This window comes from Balearica regulorum, chromosome 5, assembly GCF_011004875.1.
Source record: "Balearica regulorum gibbericeps isolate bBalReg1 chromosome 5, bBalReg1.pri, whole genome shotgun sequence".
In the NCBI taxonomy this organism is placed as follows: domain Eukaryota; kingdom Metazoa; phylum Chordata; class Aves; order Gruiformes; family Gruidae; genus Balearica; species Balearica regulorum.
The window spans coordinates 18,325,894-18,352,029 of record NC_046188.1 but is presented as its reverse complement, the minus strand read 5'-3'; the positions used below and the strand labels follow the sequence as shown (position 1 = coordinate 18,352,029).

At 42.6% G+C, this 26,136-nt stretch overlaps 1 protein-coding gene across 1 annotated transcript in view; it reads right to left on the bottom strand.

Moving 5' to 3' along the window:
- Window positions 1-23,736, bottom strand: part of FBLN5 (fibulin 5) — a 55,480-nt gene extending 31,744 nt beyond the window's left edge. The window contains exons 1-4 of the mRNA XM_075753678.1: window positions 23,232-23,736; window positions 21,020-21,074; window positions 18,533-18,584; window positions 17,141-17,383 (exon numbers count right to left, since the gene is read on the bottom strand). Of these exons, the coding sequence (XP_075609793.1) occupies window positions 17,141-17,383; window positions 18,533-18,584; window positions 21,020-21,074; window positions 23,232-23,248 (367 nt within the window). The 5' untranslated portion in view covers window positions 23,249-23,736. The remainder of the gene's footprint in view (window positions 1-17,140; window positions 17,384-18,532; window positions 18,585-21,019; window positions 21,075-23,231) is intronic.
- Window positions 23,737-26,136: the final 2,400 nt, after the last annotated feature.

Genomic DNA, 26,136 nt, shown 5'->3' with positions numbered 1-26,136 from the left:
AAATGCATCCAGAACTTAAAGCCACAATGAAAACAAAGGGATGCAAATATCCACCTGCAGGGTATAACATTCATTCATGTGGCCACTTCTGATGTGCGACATGACAAAAGCTTTAACCATTGCTCAAGCATGTCATGCAAACAACTGTGGGAGTGAAGTATTGGATACCTGAAAATACAAGACAGATCCTAGATGTGCAGTATGTACATAGCCCTAGAGAGAATTCCAGTATGGATGCTCTAGTCACTCTCACAGGATATCTTGAAATCTTTAATATATATGAAAAAAGAGGACCCCATGCATGTGTATAAACGAGGGATCTCCATTATGGGGAACTGGAATAGTAATAGAAGATTCATCACTAACTAATCTCTCACAAAGCTTCAGCAATCATCACCAGCGTCTCGTTCAGGAATGGACTGGATTCAAAGCTGCTTGGCTTGAGCATTCAAGGAGACTGTAGATGGAGGTAGCATGCCTGTAGATTATCTCTTACCACTCAAACTGCATTAGTCAAGCACACATGCAATGCAGACACAGTGCTTTGTCTTCCTCTAGGAATCTAAGACCTTATTCCCTACTTGACAAAATCAGGGAAAAGAGCCTGGCCACACCAATGGTGCTTGCAGAACTTGTGTCTGGACAGCAAGGCAGTTTTAAATTTGCTATAGAGTCTCTGTAGAGCTGACGAGCTATACATGACTCACTCACATCAGTTGTCTGCCCCAGCACAGCCACAAGCTTTGCAGGCAGTGGGAGTTAGAAGACCTTATTGGGAAGGCAGACTTTCAGATCTCTGCCCATGGAAGCAATCCTTGCCAGCTGCTCTAGGAGCTGTCATGATTGACTACGAAGAGAGTGTTATGCTTGGCACTAAGGGCATTGAGGAGCTTATCAAGGGACAAAATTGTTTTTCATATTTCGTCTGAATTTCAAATCTCTCCGTGTGTCAGCATACTTTATAATAATCTCAAAAGTGCCACAAAGCCAAGGTAATTCTTGTATAAATGTTAGGGCCTTTGGGGCTCTTTTGTAAGCGAAGAATGGGTAGTGGACAAAAGCCAGTGGAGAAGAAAAATCCTTGAGAATTATCCTCTGCAAATACTGGCTTCCAGGCTCAGACAGCTGTGTCCTCATTACTGTTAATAACAAAGAGCTATGCATGTTGGGCAACATTTCCCTTTGAGTGTATACATAGCAAGCCATCTATTTATTTATTTCTGTGGTGGTGATCATTGGAAAATGCCTATAATCCCTGCTCAAATAACTGGCTTTAACTCAGATTTGGCATTCACTGTTTTATAATGATTGAGCCACATTTGCTTGCAATGTTCCAAAAATTGCTGCAGCCAACTGGGTTGCAAAACCTTCTTGGATAAATGAAAACTGTGTGGATATGGGAGGTTTACTTTGTGCCAATTAGTGTGTGATGTGGATGTCTACTGGCAATTGTCCTCCTTTCCTTACTTTCAGTTCATGGCTCCCTTGCAGAAGAGGTGTTTCATCTCAAAGGGCTTTTTTCCCTTTCTCTCCTCTCTGTTTTAAAACTCATTCAGTTACCTTAATGCATAAGTTAAGATGGAAACTTTCAAGATTTGTGAAATCCTGAGATAACAAGCCCTCAAAGCAGATGTGCTGAGCCTTTAGAGGCAGAGAGTTGAGTTTTGTTCAGCGCCAAGAACTGCCAGTTTTGAGCGTGACCACGACAGGTTCTGGTTGGTTGTGAAACTCCCAGGCAGGACAAGATGTGAGGCTGAAACTGCAGCAAAAAAAAAAGTCTAATAAAAGTTACCTAACACTTGCAGGAGTCCTGGCCCCTGCCTTTCAATCAATAAATAATCAAGATAAGGATAGATCTTCTTGCCCTGTCCTGATCCTGCCATAAAACAGATGTGTTGATCTGGATGTGTTGATTTGGAGAATCTTGAAACTGAAGATTCACTTTACAGAGAAGCTAAGAACAAAATCCTTCACTTCTGATTATTGCTTCTACTTTGCTATATTGGCTTCCATCCAAAGATCTTACAGCACTTTAAAATCCATGCTAAAACGCAAAGTCGAAGTGACAAAGAGAATATCACTTTCATTTTATGAAGTCTTACATAAATTAAAGGCCAGAACCAGTACCAGGCACAGGCTCCTGAACTTCAGGTACTGCAGTCTCAGAACTGTTGCACAAGGCATGTTGGAGGTGACCTCTAGAAGCCATCTGGTCCAAGCCTCTACTCAAAGTAGGGGCAATTCAATCAGGTTGCTCAGGGCCTTCTCCAGCTGAGTTTTGAATTTCTCCAAGGATACAACCTTTAGCCACAAACTTTACGTGCCTCTGTTCCAGTGTTTGACCACCTTCACAGGGATAATGCTTCTCCTTATATCTAATAAGAATCTCCCATGTTGCAACTTTTTGCCCATTTCCTGCCCATGTGGCACCTCTGAGATGAATCTGGCTTCATCTTCTCTACACACTCACACTAGGTAGTTGAAGACAGCAAGGAATATGATCACCTCACCAGCCTCATTTTCCTAAGGCAGAGCAAACCCACTTCTCAACCTTTCCTTGTATGTTATGTGCTCCCACCCCCTAACCACCACAGTGGTCCTTTGCTGGATACCCTTCAGTATGCCCATGTCTGTCTTACACCAGGGAGCCAGTATGGTTGGGAGAACAAGGTGCCTGTGAAGGCAACAGGAATCCACCGCACACTGAACTTTCTCCTGGAGGTAGCTAAGAGAAAATACTTAGAATGCTTGCTTACACTCTCCCGCACGACATTCTTGTCTCTAAATTGGAGAGACATGGATTCGATGGATGGACCACTCGGTGGATAAGGAATTGGCTGGATGGTCGCACTCAAAGAATTGTGGTCAACGGCTCAATGTCCAAGTGGAGAACAGTGACGAGCAGTGTTCCTCAGGGGTCGGTACTGGGACCGGCGCTGTTCAACATCTTTGTCGGTGACATGGACAGTGGGATCGAGTGCACCCTCAGCAAGTTTGCAGATGACACCAAGCTGTGTGGTGTGGTCGACACGCTGGAGGGAAGGGATGCCATCCAGAGGGACCTGGACAGGCTGGAAAGGTGGGCCGGTGCAAACCGCATGAAAATCAACAAGGCCAAGTGCAAGGTCCTGCACGTGGGTCGGCGCAATCCCAAACACAGCTATAGGCTGGGCGAGGAATGGATTGAAAGCAGCCCCAAGGAGAAGGACTTGGGGGTACTGATTGATGAGAAGCTCAACATCAGCCGGCAGTGTGCACTTGCAGCCCAGAAAGCCAACTGTATCCTGGGCTGCATCAAGAGGCGATCCTGCCCCTCTACTCCGCTCTTGTGAGACCCCACCTGGAGTACTGCCTCCAGCTCTGGGGGCCCCAGCACAGGAGAGACATCAAGCTGTTGGAGAGAGTCCAGAGGAGGGCCACGAAGCTGACTGGAAGGATAGAGCACCTCTCCTATGAGGACAGGCTGAGAGAGTTGGGGTTGTTCAGCCTGGAGAAAAGGCGGCTCCGGGGAGATCTAATTGCGGCTTTCAGTACCTACAGGAAAGCTGGTGAGGGACTGTTTATCAGGGAGTGTAGTGACAGGACAAGGGTAATGAGTTCAAGCTGAAGGAGGGTTGATTTAGATTAGATGTTTAGAAAGAAATTCTTTACTGTGAGAGTGGTGAGGCACTGGAACAAGTTGCCCAGAGAGGTTGTGGATGCCCCCTCCCTGGAAGTGTTCAAGGCCAGGTTGGATGGGGCTTTGGGCAACGTGGTCTAGTGGAGGGTGTCCCTGCCTGTAGTAGGGGGGTTGGAACTAGATGATCTGTGAGGTCCCTTCCAACCCAAACCATTCTATGATTCTATGATTCGTATACAGGTTAGTTGTTAACCTTGTTATCAGTGTGGTTCATCACAGCGGCAATATTTTGTGAATCTTTGCTTAATTTACTAGAAACTGTTGTATTTCATTGGAATGTGTACAAACACAGCTAGAACCAGGACTGTCCTATTCACGCATACAGATCTGCACGTTTTTCTCCCCAAAGCTTCAAGGTCAGTCTACCTTCTTTGCACCAGAATTCAGAAATTGCTGACTAGCGCTAAAGGCTGAACATGTGGCCAGTCATAGTACCAATGATGTCACGGGCAATTCCACCAGCTCTCACAGAAACCCATTGAAAGCTCAGAAAGACACGTTTGCATTGAGCATTCCCAAGCCAAATGGTCAATTCCAAGTAGCTTGTCCTGAAAAAATATGTTCTGTTTTAGGTAATTAAAAAAAACACAACCAAAACCCAAGTAAATAAATAAACAAAAAAGGCAATTTTCCCAATCAGCGGGAACATTTAATGTCTGTGGTTATTCCTGGAGCAAACTCCTCTCTTACTCTCCACAAGGCACATACCAGTGGAATTTTCCATCTATGTGGGCCTGCTCTGGTGAAAAACTAAATTACATTTTTTCCTTTATCATAGTTACTTTCCTTTATTAGCCTGTTATTACCACCAAGGTCTCTGGTCATACTCAGTCATGCAAGAAAGCAGGCACATTTTAGAAGGCATGTCTCTACAGTCTCAGCACAGAAGCATGCCTAGCAAATTCTTAGCATGATTAGTATTTTACCATTTTGTAGTCTTTCTAATCATCACCAATCAAATACTGTTGACAGTGTTTAATTCAGTGTTTCATGTCCCTCCCCAGGTCAGAAGGAAAGGAATGAACCAGGGATGGGTCATGTATTCTGAAATGGTTTCATGTCCCAAGCTTCTAGATGTCAGCTTGAGGTTTTGGTGGAGCAGAGCGTGATGGTATTTTGTATTGGTGACGATATACCATCCCTTATCAGCTTCAGAATGCACATGACCTGCTGAGCCATTAATGGACTATACTGCAAATTGTCAGCTGCTAATTACGTTTAGGGGTATACTTCAGTCTGTGTAGGACATGTCTATGCCATAGCTCACCTGGGCTCAATATCTACAGTCATGTTTTCAAAATTGCCTGGTAATATGGAGATAAAATTTTCATTTTTTTTCAATTAAATTATAATCATAGGCAGAGTTGGGTGTTCTTATGTGTAACCCTGTAAAGTTTATTATTCTCTTATACCACTTTTCATCTATGTCTAGTTAAACTTCTTGAAAATGTCAATAAGCCAAATTGTCATGTTGCAAGCTGGAAAAAAAGTGTAAAAAATCACTGATTTCACTGAAAATTTTGCCCCAAAATGCAATGTACTAGCTGCATAACATAATACAAGTTTTACAAAACCACATCTTCAAATAGCACTGATTTAGTGGGGAAGAACACCTCCTTCCTAAAGCTGGCATGCTACAGTCTTCTGGGACAACTGTGTGAAAGCAACCGATAGCTGTCAATACACAGTCCTGGGCTATTCCATCACAAAGTCAGTCCTGCTTTTAATTAAAATAATTTCAATCTGCTTCTGAATTAAACTCCAGATGCAATGCTTAGTGATTTGCTGGCCACAAGTGTTGTATATATCACTGCAGCCTGCCTTTGAATTAAATGAGCGAGATCCAAGGCTGCTCCAGCCTATGCCTGGTTTGGGGTTCCCCACAGGAGTTGTGATAGCAGGAAATCAGCAGCTCGCCATAGCTTTTGGACCACACCTCCTCTCCCTGGCCTGGTGCCTGCTCTGGGAGTGAGGAGTGGCAGTCTGGCAAACTGACTCTGCACTGCTCCAAGATTCCTCCTTCGGAAAGGGGATGTCAGGCTACCCATTTAAGCTATCTCGGCTTTGCGTTGCTACACCATAGTGACAATAACTGTTATTTAATGGGTGGAGGCTCTTACCCATGCTATGAACTTTTCTCTGCAGCATTAGATAAAGCAAACAGTTTTCTTTTGTGCCTCTGCGTACCCTAGAAGCTGGAAATACATCAAAGGACTCAAGAGTACAGCAACTTAAAGATACCTGATAACATCTATCCCACCCTCAACTTGTGCAAGAGTCTTTCTTGCTAACAATTGTTCCAGGCAGGTTTTTAAATGCTTCTGCTGATACATTTTGTACTATTCCTCCACGTCAACACACCTAGTGTATTCTTGTATAACCTGGTACACAAGCACTGTCATAAAGGTCTTTACTTATGTTCAGTCTAAAGTAACTTTTCCTTCAGTTCAGCAAAGTATATCCTATTCATGAATAATCATTCTTTTTGTACCACCCACCATACACAACTTCTGCTTCTCTGACATTACAGTTCCAATTGCTGTCATCTTACCCTAAGCTTTACAATATACTTAACTTTTTCAGTCAAAGTCAGCCTCAATAATGCCCCCAATTTACTGTTGTGCTATACTGAGTTTACCATAAACATATCTGGTAGTAAAGTACTTAATGTCAGTAGGTTGGATTCCATTCTCAGCAGATCATATCGAAGGACTATTTCCCTCTCTGTTCTGGGATGACAAGTCTCACTACCACTGCCAGAAACTGCCCCATGCTACGCTGCTCTTGACATCACTGCCTTCTACTGTTCATCTTCCATCAGATGGCCATGTGTTAGCTTATCTTTTCATTTACTGCTGGGTTTCCAGTCCCTTAATTTCCTGACCACAACTGTAGCGTTTCTAGACTTCTGTGTATTACTATTTGTACAATCTTCCCATTCAGTGTCACCTATAGATATGTTGGGGTTGTACCACAAACCCAGTTAATGCCTTTGATCCAGCCACCAATTTACTGGCTCATAAGCTAATGTTTCATTTACTCGGGGGGCTGGCTGGAAAACAAGAATTTTACTTAAAAAAAAATATTAGAAAATGGAAACAAGCTCAAAATATCAGAACAACGCAGACATTAAAACTATTTCTTTTTGTGGAAAAACAAGGCAAAAAACCAACCCCAAACCAAACAACACAGTTAGTGTCAGACCAGGCAGTAGATCATGGATTTATTCAGACCCTGCAAATTTATGATGCACTCCTCTCCCTCTCCTCCTAGGTTCTCCCTGTTTAGCTGAAGCACTTTTTCTGTTTCAGTATCTGAATGCCTCATGAACACAGATTTATTCTCACTGTAGTGGCATCTTATTGATGTAGAACTGAGCCATAGAAAAACTAAGGAAATTTTCCAGAAGGACTTATGAGTTTGTATATACACACTTACAGGTGCCCCAGTGAAGACACCATTCACACCCTGACTTTCAGAAAGTGCTGAATGCCTCTGCCTGAAAACCTAGACCTCTCTAGGATTTCCAGCTGGTTGCTCAGATACTGTGATTCCTCAGGTAAGTAGTCAATTCTGAAAACAATATTGAGCAAAGAGGTCTGAGGTCATGCTGGCAGCCTGTGGCAAAGACTGCAGGCCAGATGAAGGGGCACATACGTGCTAAGCTTCCACCGAGGATGAGAGTCAGTGACAGCAAGGGACCTAACCAAGCTCTGGGGACCTGGGCCTCTATCTCAGCTGTCGTGTCACCTGTACTACTCCCCTATCATCTGGACCATCCTTCTCCTCACACTACAGCGTAGCCTAATACCACAGGGCATTTGCAACTATGAGTTATGGTTGAAGAGAACTAAAAGCAGAGATAGTTTTGCTGGTGTTAGAACTGCAGATGGACTTCAGTGTGTCTTGTCATTCCCCAATGGGCAGCATAACCCAGCCAAGAGGCAGAACAGTGAAACTACTCCCCTGAACTGGGCTGGTGGTGTGTGATTCCCATTCATCTCCTGGTAGCTTTATTTGCTCTGAAAAATTCTCATCTTATTGAAGTACTAAAATGGGAAGCCAGTCAACTGGCAGATGAAGGGGTCAGAGCATGTTAAACTCCACACGACATCAGACAGCTCTTATATTTCTGCACAGCAGCTCTGTCATGGGTCCGGTGTCCTATGGACAAGGCAAAGGAGCAATGCCAGCATAATACCTCTGCCTATAGAGTCTGGCAAAATGTATGTCCATCTGGCTGATTTATATTGGTAAAGGAGCCAGTTCATATTTTCTATATATTTTGGCTTAACATCTTGATTGTGACCTATAACCATGGCAAATTTTCAGGCTGGAACCAAGCCAAAAAGAAACAAATCTGACCCAAAACATATAAGGGAGAGGCCAAGAAAAATGGTGACTTTAAAGTCATTGAGAACACTGCCACCTCTAGGCACTGTGGTCCTGCAAACACAAGCAAAGTTTAACATAGGCCTGAGTAGAGTGCTGGTGCTATTAAGGGCACTGAAAATAAATAAGCCTTCCAGGTAGAAAAAGACACTCTACCACATACTGAACTCTGCATGTTATGCCACAGGGAAGGTAAAGAAGGCATCAGTCATGCAACCAAAGTCCCTGAGGGTCCCAGCAAAAAGCGAGGCATCCACAGCTGAAACAGACACCCATAGAAAAATGAGAGGAAGAAACAAGCTGCAGAGCCAATGGATTGGGGAAGGGTACTTGTGAAGTCTGTCAATCTTCCAGCACTGTTAAGTGACTTCATTTTCTTTTAAGCCCTGTTATTGTTTTGTTGGCTGGGACTGCCTTGCATGACAGCTATCCCACAAAGGAAAGCTCGTGAAATCTGCTCCAGAGCAGACAGAGCTAATCGGTACATAGTGACTTTAACTGATCTGGCACTGCTGAAATCCCTGGAAGTAAGACATAATAAAGGGCAAGGCGGCCACAAAACCCCATGTATCCAACTGCTGTTAGCAAGCGAGTCTAAGGAATCATTCAGAGATTAACTGCCAGGGTGAGAGCCCTGCCCAGGCCAGCACATGCCTGAGGATATGGCAGGCTGGCCACCATTACTGCTTCTCTGAAAGTGAGTCAGATATAACCTCCTGCCAACTAGCTCTTGGTGACAACTGAAGTCTATGTATTATCTGGCTCAGAGGCCCAGTGACCAGTAACCCCCAATTCAGAGATCAAGCTTAAACCAAGGCCATAAACCAACCAAAACCCAGAGTATCACTTAAACCTCTTTCCCTTGCATACCCTTTCCCTTTGCGATCTCCAAAGTGCAAGGGAGGTGGGATTCCTGGGTTCTTGCCACCTTGTATACCAAAGTATCATACAACTCCAAGAAAGAGGGAAAACTGAAACACATCATGAAATAGAGAGGTCACAGCGTAGAGAGATTTTAACCTTCCTGTGTCTGGACTGTGGCCTGCACATCTAACGAGACATGGACATTGTCCCTTCTGTGCTTATGTCCCTTCTCTGCATACAAACCAGCTATGGTTTGCAACGTGACACATTCTCATTCAGCTGTCCCTCTCTGTATGCCACTGTGCTTCCCTCCTGGCTACCAGCCTCAGGACAGAAGAAACCAGAAAACTTTTAGTCATCTCTAATAAGGAAATGATGATACTTGCACAGACAGAATCAGTTTAGTTCAAGGTAAAGTTGAAAGCAAATTCAAACACTCCTGGTGGCCACAGTTTTTAGTCACAAGGTACTCTTCTGACCAGCTGTCTGTTCTTCCCCCACAATGTCGAAGAAATTCTTATCATGGTATTAGGAGTCTAGCAGGAGGAAAATATCGTACCGAACTCCCTGACCAGAAGCCACTTATGGTCAGTGACTTAGGCTCAAGACAGATTAATTTAAACCTAATAAATTCACTGCAGAACTTCTGCTCCAAGATCCTAAAATCTTCACCAAAATCAATGGGGATCATAATCACAGGTCTGAGAGGAGTTTTTGGTCTCATCCAGCTATCTATCCAGTATGACTGTAGTTCAGGGAAGTTTGGTTGTGGCCTGTACTGTAGTTGTGTTTATTTTATTTTCTCTTCTCACATCATCACACATAAATACAGTTGGTCAGTGATGCTTGAAAGGCACTGACATGCAGAATGGTGGACTTGCACTTACGGGTACACTTTGCCATACCCAGGAGCCAGCTATTTATCATTACAGTACACAGAGATGCCAGTTTTCTTAATAACACGCCAGCCTTCTTGGCTTGCATGTAATATTTCTTGGTTCAATTTTACGCATTTTTTGTGAGTAGTAGAAGCTTCACAAATAAACGAAGCACTCACCTGTGCTTTAACCACCAGACCATACTCCTCCCACACTGCACTTAGCGAGGAATGAAAGAAGGAATAATCCAAGCCACAGAAGGCTCAGTTTACCCCACTGCAGACAGATATGTACAACAACCTTTTCTATCAAGCCAACTCCTCAACCATGAATGGATTCACTTGAGCAAAAAGCAGCATTTCCACCCTCATTCTCCTTGGTAAATTCTGCTGGGGGAGGATACATTTATTGGTGGTCAAATTTCTGTAGGAATGACCCCACTGATGTACCCTACTGTAGGAACTAGCTGAATCTTGTCTTTCCTCAGCCCTGGCCCATCCTCTGTGCTAGTGCAATGGTTTTCTGAGGGAGGAAGGAGCTCTGAGTGTTTTCAGATGTACCTTGTTCCCCATGAATATTTTGTGGTCAACTCATGATTACCTTCATGAAGATTGTTGAGGTTGTGAATAGATCAGATCATCAGATCAGAAGCACTGAGGGTGGACCCAAAAGAATTATAGTTATGTTTATATGGAGCTGTACAATGTAGATTTATCTGATGGGACAGGGTTATGTTAAGTATGTCTGTAGTCTATGACATTAATGATCCTTCTTCCATTAGTCCCCTGGCATATGGTCTTCTGTCTTAATGTATATAGTTTGTATATTTTCCACATCTTTATTTTACCTGGCTTGTCTAGTCTCATTACATTAGATAATCAAGCGTCAACCATCTTGAATTATGCTAAAACAGGAAATGAGCACAGCAGAAGTAGATGGTGACTGAAAAACTCCAGGATCAAATAACCACTGAAAGCTTTTGTAGCACAGGTATTCCTGAAGTAAATGGGAGATACTGATAAAGTTCTGGGACTTCCCCCTTCCTCTGATCTATGCAGAAACATAGACAAAAGTGCCCAGTGATTTCCAACCAGTTTAGTGCACTAGGAAAGTAAATCAGTTCCACATGTCTCACTCTGAGCTTCACTGTTGCAGGATTATTAAACTGGGCCTTTTTTCTTCTGTTTACATAATTTCACATGATACTTGTCAAGGAATTATCTCAGCACCTATCATCTACTTATGCAATTATCCTTGGTACAATCCTGAAAATTAATTATTATTTCAATTTACACAGAATGACCTGAAGCCCCAAAATACCCAGCATGTTTGCAATAGCAAAGTCAGGAACTGAATGCAAAATCCTCCAACCCAAGCCTTAGCCATGACTGCCGCAAGACCTGGGCACCTCATCTCAGTTCCCTGTATCTTCATTTCCCTCTCCTCTCCCCAGACACGCACATCTGGTTCCTTTATTTTGCTTGAAAACTCATCTAGGCCTAGGCTGTTCTTAATGAGGTTGCACAGAGGGCAGGTCAGTACGATTGTAGGCTTGGATGTGGGGTTTAGGTATGCTTGCAATATTAATGATAATGATCTAAACCCCATCTGTGCAAAGGTAATGTTATGAAGGAAGGAGTTTCACTCCTGAAATGTAGGACTGGGGAGCTGTAGGTGGGGAATGTAGGACATCCTGGCAGTCTTTGAGAAATGAGGAAAGGTGAAGCAATGACTACTCCACAGATGAGGCCTTGAAGAACAATTTTAGCTTTTGTTTTAGAAAGAAAGATGATGTGGTTTGGGTTTTATTTTTTTGGGGGGGGGGGGGTTGAGGGTTTGTTTTGGTTGGTTGGTTGGTTGATTGTATTGGGTTTGCGTGGCAATGTAGTAGCGGACAGGCTACAGGGGTGGCTTCTGTGAGAAGCTGCTAGAAGCTTCCCCCATGTCCAATAGAGCCAATGCCAGCTGGCTCCAAGATGGACCTGCTGCTGGCCAAGGCTGAGCCCATCAGACACTGTGGTAGCACCTCTGGGATAACATAGTTAAGAAGGGGGAAAAAAACCTGCGAGAATACTAACCAGAGAGAGGAGGGAGAACATGTGAGAGGAACAACTCTGCAGACACCCAGGTCAGTGAAGAAGGAGGGGGAGAATGTGCTCCAAGTGCTGGAGCAGAGATTCCCCTGCAGCCCATGGAGAAGACCATGGTGAGGCAGGCTGTCCCCCTGCAGCCCATGGAGGTTAACAGTGGAGCAGATATCCACCTGCAGCATGTGGAGGACCCCATGCCGGAGCAGGTGGAGGCACCCGAAGGAGTCTGTGACCCTGTGGGAAGCCCACGCTGGAGCAGGCTCGTGGCAGCACCTGTGGCCCTGTGGAGAGAGGAGCCCACACCAGAGCAGGTTTGCTGTCAGGACTTGTGACCCCATGGGGGACCCACGCTGGAGCAGTCTGTTCCTGAAGGTCTGCACCCCATGGAAGGGACCCACACTGGAGCAGTTTGTGAAGAACTGCAGCCCGTTGGATGGGCTCAAGTTGGAGAAGTTCATGGAGGACTGTCTCCCATGGGAGGGACCCCACACTGGAGCAGGGGAAGAGTGTGAGGAGTCCTACCCCTGAGAAGGAAGGAGTGGCAGAGACAATGTGTGATGCACTGACCACACAAGATTTGGGTTTGTTTCTTGTTATCGTACTCTGATTTGACTGGTAATAAATTAAACTAATTTCCCTGAGTTGTGTCTGGTTTGCCTGAGGTGGTAATTGGCAGGTGATCTCTCCCTGTCCTGATCTCAACTCACGAGCCTTTCGTTATATTTTCTCTCCCCTGTGCATCTGAGGAGGGGAGTGACAGAGCAGCTTTGGGGGGCACCTGGCCTCCAGCCTGGGTCAACCCATCACATTTATTAACTCTTCTGGCCTCCTCCCTTCTTTCTGTCTCCAGGTCATACTCATCTTGCCTTACACTTACACCTGTCCTAACATCTACTTCTCCATCTTTGCCGTCTGCTTTCTCTGATCCCTCCATTCAAGCCTCTTAGATGCCTCCCCACCCCCACCATCTCCTCACATTGTGCATGTGCATTAATGAGAGAGAAAGCAAAAATAAGAGCCCACCCATTACAGTTCTTTCCACAATGCCCAGAAGGATCTGTGTTTGAGGCATGTTTTAAAGATCATTGTAAATCAGGAAACAGCAAGGTGGAGTGAAGGGAAATTGGAAAGAGCTCTCAGCTTACAAATGTATAATGCAAGAACATGGGCCCTCGCTCCAGTTTAATCTTGCCAACAGTTACTAGACCAAGTTCCTTGAACAAAAAGTCATTATTATGACTAACCATTCCGTATTTATAGAGAAGTAACGTTAGAAGACAAACAGTTCAAGCAGCAGTCTTGCATTAGATGTTCTTTGCTTTTTCCTGTATGTGGTGTTTTATTCCAGTGTTAATTGTGGCTATAAATCATTCCTAACCTGCTTTGGAATGAGTTTACACAGTCTTCGTGCTGTTGAAAACACATTACATTTATACATACAAGATATAAAGCATTCAGCAACTCCAAAGTTAAAATACCATATATCAGGAATGAAACCCACAGAAGATATATTTCTCTGCCTGTTGCCTCAAATGGCTACAGCTACTTCTGCACCATGCAGAGGACACTGGAGTGGGAAAAGTGGTCACCAATGGGTGTCTTTGGGAGGCACTTGTGCCCGGAAGGGTTTTGTTTTCGCAAAGGACGAGATCTGGAGATAAAAGAGTCTTGTTAAGATTGAGTGGTGAACAGGATGAGGAAGGAGCATGGACACCTAACCCCTGTCTATGACCATCTAGGTCAGAAAGGATGGGGCCAAAAAAACTCGAAAGGGAGAAGAATGGCTTACATTTCTTTTTTTTTGCTGTGTTGGAATACATCAGCCCCCATGAGGGGGAATGTTATTTGAACCACCCGGGGTGCACATTCCTCTGAGAGCCAGGGAAAGTGGAGCCTTGGCAGGCACACCAGATGCTGAGCTGGGACAGAGCGACCCTCTTACAGCCTTCCTACGTTTCTGTCAGCTCTAGCAAAGGGGGGGGGGGGGGGGGGGGGGGGGGGGGGGGGGTTATAATAAAAAAAAAAAAAAAGAGCTTGTTAAGTCTCATACAGCTTTCAGATCAAATTTTTATTCTATTTCACTTTTGAAGTCTCTTGAACAAGCTCAGTGCTTCAAAGCTGAGGCTGCAAATCTCCCAGGGAAGGTTCCTGTGTTTAATAAGCTGTTTTGACTGGAATTCAAAGAGAAAGTAAAGATTTCTGTTGGACTAGCTATAGAAAATGTGGCCCAGACCTGTAACCCCATATGTGACCAGACAAAAATGTGTACTCTGTTAAAAACTGGAGATTTCTCAGAAACATTGGCGTTAGAATAGCTCTGGTTCCCCTGAAGTCAATAGCAAAAAGTCTCGTCATCTCTAATGGAAATACCTGTGACTAATTTTATTTGGAAAGAAGGTGCTAGAAGGCAGTGCCAGAACACCAACGTAACAAACCTGTAAGCTATATAGTGGCTCAGCTACTGGGCAAAATAGCTTCTAGTTTACTCTTTTCACCCATTCCACCACAAAATTAACCCCTGAAGGGCTTTGTATCCTAAGAGCATGCTGAATGCTGACAAGCAGGGAAGCACAGAGCAACTGAAATACTATTAACATGATGCAATGCTTATGATCAACTTATTATAAGACAGAGCCATGACTTATGTGATTCAGACTTTCTTGAATGACCTAAGTGAAATCTTGGTGATTTCTGAGGACCCTGTCAAGGTTCTCTGGCACCTCATCTCCAAGGCCTTCAAGCACGAGTCTGCACATCACCCCTGTTAACTGTACCAGAAGTCCTGGAAACAGGGGATCAGTCCTTCCTACCACCACTGCAGTGAGACATGTATTCATACCACTTCCCTTGGTGCTCACACTTTCCATCCTAGGGCACACAGATACAAAAATAAATACTGCATCAAGACAGTGAATGTCTCCAGAGGATTTCACTAAATGAAAAATGAAATCTAACCCCAGCAGAGACCCCTTTGGTCTGACAGGTCTTGTTTTCTTTAAGTTTTGTTTTTCTTCCTCTAACACAAATATGATCCATCATCTGCCCAAATTCAAACCTGATGTAGACTTTCAAAAACTGCTTCCAGCTAACTGTGGTACTCAAATGGCAGTCGGTCCTTTCCCATCTATTCTTGTTAATGTTTCTGTTCACCAAATTTTCCCTCACAATTAAATTCCCATATTTGAAAGTTAAAGTGACAGAAGTGAACAGTCCTGACTGAAGAAAGCATCAGTCCTCAAAGCTCTGCCAGCGTGAATAAGAACATATATGCCCTTTGCAGGCTGGAAGGCCCACTGTAAAAGTTTCCAAAATCCACCTGTTTTGATTAGTATGGTCTGCATGAAGCAGGCTAGAGAGACTAAAATATAGGGCTTTCATTTCCCTTTTGATTTCAGCACTTCTTTTCCACTAACTGCCCCATTTCCTGATTCATCTACATCAAAGTTAGCAAAATGAAAACACTCCTGGAAGCCTACAAATCAGTAGATAAAATAACTGAGGCTGATCAATTTGCTAAGATCAGAAGGACTAATTGCAATTTTCAAAGAACTGGGTGGTATACATGCTTATTTTTACAGCAAACTCATCAGTTATCCCAGGATTTCAAAACTCCTCACTGAAAAACCCAGGTTTTCTAGTTTTCCAGTAGGTGTTACTATGAGCGCTGGTTAGAAAATACGTTTTTCCCACCTTGGAACATAATGATGGTAATGATTCAAATACAGAAAAATGTGCCCCAAAGTAGCCGAATTTAAATCTAAACTCTCACAGCTCCCATGAAGCATCACGGTCTCCTCATTAGGGAAGCAAACAAAGTACATCATCTGAAACCAAGTCCTGCCAGAAATTTCAGACAATAGGGCAGAATCAGCCCAAAAGACAAGTCAGTTTTAGCTCTTGTATTGTTCTGCAGCAGCATTCAAAAAAGAAATGTTCTGAGTTAAATGCAGTTCCTTAGTCTACAGACATGAAAAATTCTCTATTGAAAGCTCATATCTTCTGTAGTTTGGGCTTTTTTTCTTGTCAAAGACCAGTCCTATTTCAAACAAGATTTTGATAAAAATCTTCAGACTATTAGCTACATGTAATAACTGATAAAACTTCACTTTACCATTAGGACAACTGAGACACAGAAATAAGTATGAGAAGTAGTAGCAGTAGTAGTAATAGATTAACTTTGTGGTAGACCTGTGGGCTACATCTCCAGAATTTATCCAAAGCAGCTGCCAATGATCAGTTTGATCCTGGTCTCTTGATTCCAAGTTTGCCATGAAAATAAATATTTCGGCCAGTGGAATTTACTTCAATGTAGTTCAGAAATTTTCTCTCCATTAATAACATGACATTATCAAAAGCAAGCAAACCAAAGGGGTATAATCTAAATCTCCCTTAAATTTGAGTAACACAGGAGCAGCTTATATCCAAGTTAAACACAGTATAAAATTAAGTAAGTGGAATCAGAATCTATCAAAAGATGCAAAAGTAGAACAACTACCAACACAAGAAATTTTTCATAGCATTATTTGGTTTTTATATTGGAGATTGGGGAATATCAAGGTGCTAGGGCAATGTCAATGCTCTGCTGGGGCAGCAATTCTTTCCCCGTGTGTTTCTGCAGTGCCTTGAATAAGGGAGTTCCAGTCTCAGCTGAAGTCTATAGTCATTAAAGCAAGGGTAATGCGAACAGTTGTGTACCACCCTCTCGTTAAGCAATGTATGACTCCAAAGGGCTCACAGTTTAAGTGAAGAACACAAAGCATGGAAGGAAACAACTCTTATTTATACCATTTAAAGGAGGAAGATTGAGGTCCAGAAATCTGAACAAGGTCATGTACTGCCAAGAACAGGATCAAGGTTTCCTCAGTCCCCATCTAATACTTCAAATGGAGGGCCATCTATCTTCTCTCTCAAGGACAGAATCATAAGCATAGAAGGCATGCCTTTAATGCCCTGACAAATCCCCTGCCATCAGATGGTCATTTATCTCATAAAAACATTGCTTCTCTCATAAAAGTGGGTTTACTGATTAAATAATAGGAATAAATCATATCTTAGCTTGCACTGAATAATGACCATATGAAATGTAGAGCTCACACCCTTTAAAAAAAGTAGCTGGACTTCAAAAGACTGGGCTTGAGTCATACAGTAACAAGGACAATTGCAGGACAATTTTTTCTCCAATGTCGGACAAAATTTAATATAAATAAAAATGTAGAATAAAGATTTCTACTACTTACCAGCACACTGATTGTTTTCATCCAACTGATAACCAAATCGACAGATCAGAGGTCTTGTAACAGTAGGGTAGTTAGGAACCGGGCCTGGTGCTGGGGGTGGTGGATAAATATTTGAATAAGGATTCAGATATGGTGACCGATACACTGGGTTTGTTCGGGGTACGCATAAATAGCCACCATTCTGGTTGACACACACCATATCTCCTCTGCAGGCCTCAGGAATAGTCCGACATTCATCAATATCTGGAAGGAAATCGCAAACGTTAAATGAGTGATTGCTTCTTAGTGGGACTTACCCAAAAAACAGTTAACGTTTTTCTCAAGACTTTGCTAAAAAATTTGATACTCTCTTTGAACGGAAAAGCTAATCCTTCCTTGTGGAGCCTCACTTTGAAGTTAGATCATACTAAACCAGGAAACATCCCATATATTCAACATATCCTGTGTTCTACTTGTCTTACTTCACTATTAGAGGATAGAGGGAGAGGGGAAAGCCTGCTTTGTTATTCTATGAATGTTCGGTTTAAACACTGATTTACACATGGCTACAGCATACTACCGCCTGTTCCTGCTAGAGGGTCTGTCCAAACCACAACATGCAGATCAGGATTTCAAACACTGGTGGTTTGGTTTGCCCAGCTGTGAAACTTGGATCCCGATTTGGAACTCCCGATCTCCCTCCCACAGAAAAAGTTAGGGATGTTCAGATGTGGGGATGTGGTTCAGGCCTCTTTCTTGCTCTGATTGAGGTAGTTGCTGATTTAAATTTAGAAAGATACAAATGGTTTAGCCAAACCAAGCATTCACTTGGTTCTCGGAGCACAAAGCAGTAGGCTGCTATGACAGGGCAAGCAATCTGTTGCTGGTTTTTCCCTTACTGTTCGAGTGATTTAGTGCACGCAGAAGATGCTGCCCTGGAGACTGAATGCCATTGATAAAAACATGCTATAGGGCAAAGTGCATGTTTCCCTATATTACCTCAACAATTTAGAGTTTCAACCCTGAGCAGTGGTAGACTATCTGAGCCTCCAGGTAGAAGCTGCCAACAAAGATAGTAAATAGTCTGGAGGAGAAAGAGGAACGTGAACAACCCTTGTCGTTTGGCAACTAGACTGAACTCCCAAACTCAATGCATCTCAGCTATTTGAGAAGCAATGATGGCCAATTAGTATCTCAGCAATGTCAAAGATCAGTATATATTTGTGCTATGTAAACACACACACATATTTATATATACACATATATATTTTTGTATATACATGTACATACACATATTTGTCATACAGCAAGAACTTTTCAAATAAAACATACTAAGAGCAGCACAATGTTACCTCTATCAAGTCAGGATTTCTGAATCTCAATTTAAATGTATTGATTTAATGCAAGTCCTACCTAAGCATTGCCCAGAGGCACGGTCCAGGTCAAACCCATTAGTGCATTGTTGCTAAAATGAGAAAACAAAGGACACTCAGTGACTGTGAAATGAAAGGGTTGCAGAGTCAAATGCTCATCTGGATTATTATGCTTAGTACAGTTGTTCAGCACGATAGAGCACACCAAAATAAAGTCCCTTCCCCAAAGGACAGTCAGCAAGGCATGAACCCAGACCTCAGCTCAGATGCCAGCCCCTTAACTCAGGAGGCTGTTCCCTCAGGTGGTGATGGTGTCAGGCTGTTCATCTCCCCAGGGGTAACCGACACACAGTGAGCAATGGGCTCCAGACCAGCTGTTAACACAGGAGTACATTCTTCTATTTTGGGGTCTTGTTTTTGCCAGAAGAGGGGGGTTCAGTTAAAAGGTACTACCTAACTTCTCTAACGGGCTCTAAAACATCATATACAGGCACTTCAGTACATATATCTCAAGATGTTAGCCATCTGACTGACTGGAAGCCATAGTTAAAACATAACAAGATTAACAAAAGTAAAGCTTTTACTTTGCACCAAACCTTTTGGTTTTTAGAGGATAACTCTTTACATGACACATGTTGTAGGCTTGAAAGTTTACTTGTTCCTTGCTATTCTCTCGTGCTGGTCTTTATCAGGGCTGCAACCTGGAGTCTTCAGCACCTCATCAGTGACCCTCAGCAGTTCTAAAACATTGGCAGTTCTGGTCAGGATTGTGCCAAAGCCCACTAAAACGATTCCCTGCTCTCCCTAGTTTTTGACTAGGCCTCCAGCTGTTTAGCAACAGGCCAAGCAGTTTTCACAAGCACAGGATCCTGCCAGTTAATAGGTTATACTAAGAAATCTAAGCAAGAGAAACCCAGAAAACAGGAACCATTGAAATAATCAGAGGGCAGAATGATGGAGCGTGTTCAAGATTCTTTCTCTTTTGTTGTTATTAAATGATAAAGACACTTATTTTTGGACTTTGTGGAAGAAATCAGTGGAAGATTAAAGTACTTGGTTCATGTCTGGAAAAGTAGTAAGTTGTAGATGGGAGACAAGGGGGGGGGGAGATGGATAAGCCAGTGGAAGCAGGAACTAGGGAGGGGACATGAAGTGAAACATGTGGCACTATTTGGACTGCACCTGCCACACACATGAATACACAAAACCACTAGTAGAAGTGTCAAACAACTATCAAGGAATTCTGCCATCATTTATTTTGGCATTCTGAGATGTTTTGGTATCATGCTGTGGAAAGCCAAGACATTCTGATGGGAGAATGTATAATCAGTCTCATGTTTTAAAGAATGTATGCACTCTACTTTTTGTTCTCTTTTCTGTGCTGTGGCATATACACTACACCTAGGTTAGCAGGAAAAGTTAAGATAGTTTTTAATAAAATTATTTTCTTTTGAATAGTAAACTATGATTCAGAAAGACTGAAACTACTGTAGAACTGGTTTCAACAACTTTCTAGAACTTTGTTTTAGAAAAGATTCCAATATTGTTGAAATGACCAGTTTCAACATCTTCAGAGAGAATTTGTTGCTATCATCTTGTTTTCAAGTTGCTTTTTGCTTAAACTTCAAAATCAAGTTACAGTACAAGATGTTTTTTATAAAAATAGCAATGGAAACAATATTTTTTAAATTATAAAACCAAACCCTTAAAGACATCTCAAAAATTCTCCAGGGGCATGAAAATCATTTCCCATACAGATCCAATGTCCACAAAAAATATCAATAAGCATGCCATATGCAGGAAATTTTCAATGTAATAATAAAAAAAAACCAACTACATTTCAGAGCCTTTTGGCAAAGGTATTTAGAAACACAGCTCTGGACACTGAGTATATCTGGATTATCAACTAGGAATTGAAACTTAACATGCCTTTGGGAACTGTTTTTCCTAATTTAAAGTCCACTTGGAGCCCAAGAACACAAAGAACTAATGCTTCTGCTATTTCAAGAACTGGACTGCTTTACTTCCATCCACCCTCAAAAGCTCTGCTTCTTGAACAAAAATGGTTTCGGGCATAAATTAAAATGAAAACTAGGATGCAGTCATTCAGGATCACAGTCCAAAATTAAACAGTCTTAAGACAAGATCCTGCTATACACGGAAAATACCTATTTATTTGAATAAGTTTTCCAAATGTGGATGTCCCTGCTCTCGTGGGATGGCTTTTCTTATTTCCTTTTCCAGAAGTGTTCAGTTCAGAGGCAGAATCAGGTTTTCAGTGAGGTCCAGGTTTCTACAGGGATATTTTGCTGAGCTGGCAAGGATGAGTCAATAAGCTCAGTCCATGTTCAACTCCAGAATCCCGCTGGCTCCAAGTTCTCCCCTCTAAACCCTTAGACCACACAGCTTCCTTTTCATGTAAACCCCAGACCACAGAGCTTCCTATTCACCTGCTAGCCAGTTAAGTCTCGTGCCAGATAGCGCTTCAGTACAAAACAGTACATAGATCTCTGTGTGCACCTCTCACCTGTGCTTTTCCAGGGCTTGAAAGGCAGACGGCCAGTGTGAAAGCAGTCAGTATCCTGTAACGTGCATAGAAAATAGGCTGAAAACCTTCTGATATCCAGGCTCATTATAATAGAATTAAATACACATGGACAAATTAATTTCTAGTGACACTTCAGTGTATTCCACAGAGATTTGCTAACATGAATTTGGCCTCTGGAGAGGGAGTAATAAAATTGTGGGCCAGATTCAGATCTCAGAGTCATTAATTTTACTATGGTTTTATGATCAGAATCAGACTAAATGTGTCTATTAACTAATCGATTTTTTATGATACCCCATGCATCAGCTGCTTAATGAACAAGTGCGTAATATTCAATGAAGTATTTTTGCCCCTCTCTGACACCTTTCTTTTAAGAATATCGAAGTTTTTCTTGCACATTATGCACATTTTACAGATGGGTAAACCAGAGCACAGGCCCTGGCTAAGCTCATAGTGCAACGCATTGGCAGGGCTGCAGACATGTCATGCAGGAGGTCCTGAATCCAAGCCAGTTGCTCTAACCGCTAAACCGCATTTCATCCCCAGGAGACCATATCTGAGATTAATCCATTTTCTTAGGGCCAGATTCTGTCCCTTTACTCAGTCTTGAGTAATACGTTGTTCTGCAAGTAGACACACTGTGCCAGGTCATCAGCTACTAGAAGCTGCTATCTTCAATGGAGCCTTCCCCAGTTATATCATCTCAGCATCTAGTGGGACATAGCGGGTCTCTTCACTGCAACTGAAAGAGGAGGATCCCTTGCTAACAGAGCTTTATGGCTGTATTTGGCACTCCTTACCTGGAGCATGAAAATACTGGGCAACTAAACTTCCACCTCCAAGTATTTACTGACAGAAAACCAGGAAAGGGCAGTAGAAAATTGTGTTTTTTCTATGTACTATGGATTTCAGTGCTTTGTCGCTGCCTTATATAAAATTTCTTCTCAATACAATTAGACCCACGTCTTGCTTATCTTGGATCCTAGTTCTGAATGGCAATTGTATACAATACATTCCCACAAAACCAGTACAGGAAGCAAAGGGATATTTTAGGTAGCCTTAGTTCTGCTACCCAAGTAAGCTGCCAACTTTCTCTCTCAGTGCTGTCTCTGATTTCCAGTGCAAACTGAGCTGCTGAACAAGACCTACAGATGCATCAGACAAAACCACACACAAACAGTGACCAACACATTTGAACAAATTTGTTTTAAATGAGGAGGCAGGCACGAGCTCTGAAAAGTAAACATAAACCCTAAAATGGTTGTTCATAGTGCTGCGGAGACAGATCGTGCTTGTTGGCAGCTTTTGAGTGACAAGGAAAGGCAAATTCTGCACAGACTTTTCTTTAGAGTCGGATGCAAAGCACTCAAAATACAACGTTATTCATTTAGGCTTGCACTTCATTTATTGATTCCTCAAATCTTTTTGAAGAGATTTTAAAGCACACGCTGGGATAAAGACTGCATGCTCACTTTGCATATAGCAAGAACAGCACTGGAAGGAAATAATACAACAGGTTACAGCTGAACGTTAACATACCTAGCAACTGGGCTACGCTTTACATTATTGCAGAGCAATGCAGGCTAACAAAATCCCCTATAAACCTGGTCAGACAAAACTGATACGTTTCTAGACGGTCTTTCGTTTCCGTTGTTACAAGATGATATATTCTTTCCTCTTGGTGGGGGGGCGGGGGGGCGACCTTACTGCCTCATACGTGTTCTGCCTGCAACCACCGTCGCAATTTGCTCGTTACTTTAGATCTCAAATCCCCCCAAGAGTTATTAACAGACATGCAGCACAACCTATCAACACTATATTCAGCTGGCCACAGTAGCTTGCCCAGCAGGCAAAATATTTTAAACTAGTAATTAACTTCTGCAATAGTAACTAATTAGCTTCAAATCAATCACTGGAGCCAGTGGGATCGTTCGCTGTCGCAATTCAGCACTCCCGCGGATGCCGGGGTTCCTAAAGCGCAGAGCATAAGCACAGATCAAGAAGGAATTTGTCAGAGACAGCACAGCTTTAATAACAGACAGATCGTCTTTCCCCACCTCTGACCATTGAGATCCCGTCTCTTTGCAAATGGCTTTAGCAAGTGGATTGGCATATCAAATCCCTGCCGCAGATATTTTTCACACGTAGGTTGCCCTTCAGTAAGGAAAGAAGTTTCATACATACCACTTACCTTTTTAATCCTTGCATGTCCAAAACCGTTGGGGAAAGGTGGAAAAAAAACAGAGTCTGTGCTGATGAATAACTAGAAAGTTTTTCCAAACATTACCCTCTGCTAGCACTTCAGTTCCTCAGTCATTTATAGTCCAAAGAATGAAATAGCAAGTAATGGAGAAGATCGGGAGCCGTCTGTACCTCCTCAGACACTGGAGAGAATACAGAGAAAGCACCTGGTTTTGCTTAGTTCTCTTCTGTAATTCAGCATTAAACCAATTGGAGGAGGAATGTTAAAAATGAACACTTCATTTTCTAAGTATGTTAAACAATGCAAATGGGGGCCTCAGCCTGGGACAGCTGGTTTAGATTACAAAGCTCACCAACTGGCTAGACTCCTCACAACAACCTCGAGGAGCCTGCCAGGATAAAACACTAACAGCTTGAAGGAAAGCCTCTCCCGCTGCAAACTTCACAGTTAAATGTGCCTCAGAGCAGAGAGCACCGTTATTGGACAGAAACCCTTATCAAGGGACTAGAGAAGGGAAGGGATTGTTTTCCTTGCTCTGAGAACAAAAAAAAAAAAAAAAAAAAAAGGTCAGGCTTTTTGGAGGCCCTCTAGCCGGTGTCTCGGCCGATGAATATGCAACACTCGCTGCTTCCTGCCAATGGCATACTGATGAAAGGTCTGACCCTCTGGGAGGTGAATAACTTGAATTCATGACGATCACAGCTACAGGAACTATATTGCTTGGGGATTGTTTGAAAACAGGAATAAACAAATTACACGCTCAAAGGAAAACAAATGGCTTGTCTACAAATACTGGCCCTTTTTAAACTGACCCCACGGTTAAGGGAGCGGTTTGTGAAATGAAATATTTTTCAGGAAAGACATATCTTTCGGATATCCAGTTATGATTGAAGAGGAAGGAAAGAAAGTACTTTTTCAGGTGTTTTGCAACTTTGCCACAGGGAGAGCTTTAGTAGGTCAAGCAGAACATTTACGAGATGTGAGAGGTAAGCAATCAGATGCTGCAAAGATTAAGCTAGATCCAAAGACGAACACTGAAATTAAATACAGACATAGATATTAAATGAATACTTTGAATTTCTGTTAAGTCTTCCATTTGAGGAAACCCTTTATTCCTAAGGAACATGAAATGTCCGACAAGATAATTATCATACATCTCTCCATAACAGACTGAGAAACAGAGAAACAGCGTTGTTAGCACAGATATTCATAAAACCGGCCTCTAAGCATGGATACCCAGCTTGAGATACAGAGATTGAGCTGCTTCAGTGTTGCTGAGCACCCACAAGTCACATCGGTGCCAATGGGAAGTGCAAGAGCTCTGTACCTCACTAACTGGCTGGAATTGTACAAATTATTTCTTCAAAAATGACAGCTCAGTGCCATTTCTGACAGTTTGCCGCTCAGCGACTTGCTTACATCACTTGCATTGCCTTAAACACGCTCCTAGAATTATTCCAACAGCGTCAACTCATTTGCAGATAAACAAGAACCAATTAACTTATTTTAAATAGACATCCCAAAAGCTTAACAAAAACTCACAGAAGGGACTTCTGAAGAAGCTCACTGGGCATGTTGTGAGAGGAAAGTTTTGTCATGGGTCAGAAAACAGGCAAGAGATAGGAAGCAAAGATTGGGCAAATTTTCATTGTGGCAAAAGGTTAACAGTGAGTATTCTCATTACTCCATAAGACCAGTGTTTCTCAATACACTCAATCATCTGGAGAGCTAAGAAGTCTAAAAGTAGCAGTGCTTACTGTATGTTAGGTGTGTGAAGGTCTACTGAAACTCTGAGAAACAGCTCTACAGCAAAGCAGATGCTCTGAGCATGTGGATGAAGCGCTTGCTTCGTATACTTGTTGATACTTCACTTGCCAATCCACTGAATTTTTCTCACCATCACATGGTAAAATCGTTGTACGTGTGCCAGAATCACCGTCTGAGCGCAGCACCAATCTGGTCCCAAAGAATTGCCTCAGAGTGAAGAGTTCTGATTCATCAGCCAACTGGCAGAGGTGCTCCAGTGCTGGAGGCAGGGGGTGAATCCAGACCTGACCACCTAAAGGGCTCCCTTAAGAAGGAACACTGTACAAATGTTTTGATTTTTCCTGTCTCCATCTGACAGCTGGAGTGGATAAAAACCAAAGGATAAAAAGTGTACCAAACCACAACCTGGGCTAGTTTACAGCATGGTGACTTTTTTTTTTTTCCTAAATAAAAGGATTTGATGTTATGTCTAAGTGGAATTTCTACAGCACCCTTCTGTAACTACCATCAGCCACAAAACAATGAGAAGCAGCCACACCCTTCTCACAACTCTCTTTGATATGAAGAGTTGCATAAAAGAAGATGTTTGTGGTACATAAAAAAATCTTTTGTTCACCCTATGAAAACACAGACAATTCACCATATCTTTCAACGCCATCTGCTGACACCTTCACTATTTATGCTTAGGACGGTGGCTTAACCTCAGGTCCAGCAGCACTCTCACATCAGTGGTCTCAACTATCCCCCCATGTTATAAAATCCACTAGTTTATTCAGATTACCCTGATGTTTTCTTTGTCTTCATGAGGAGGTGCAGAACAGTCCACAGTACAAAACAGGGGTCTGTTAAGAGACCAGGTTCTTACAAGTTTGCTTTGTGCATAGCTAGGGTTGAAACTATAGCTTTAATTACATTTGAGACTTGGATTTCGAAAATTGGGTAATATAAAATCATAAGGGGCACAGGCTATGTCGTGTAACCTTAATGCTACCCTCCTTAGATGAAATGATCGAATGTATTACTGAATTACGACGGAATAACGCCATGCTCCTGCAGATAACGCACAACACTCGGTTAGCAGCAGCCCTCAGCACCAGGGAACATAATCTAACGGCTCCTGAATGCT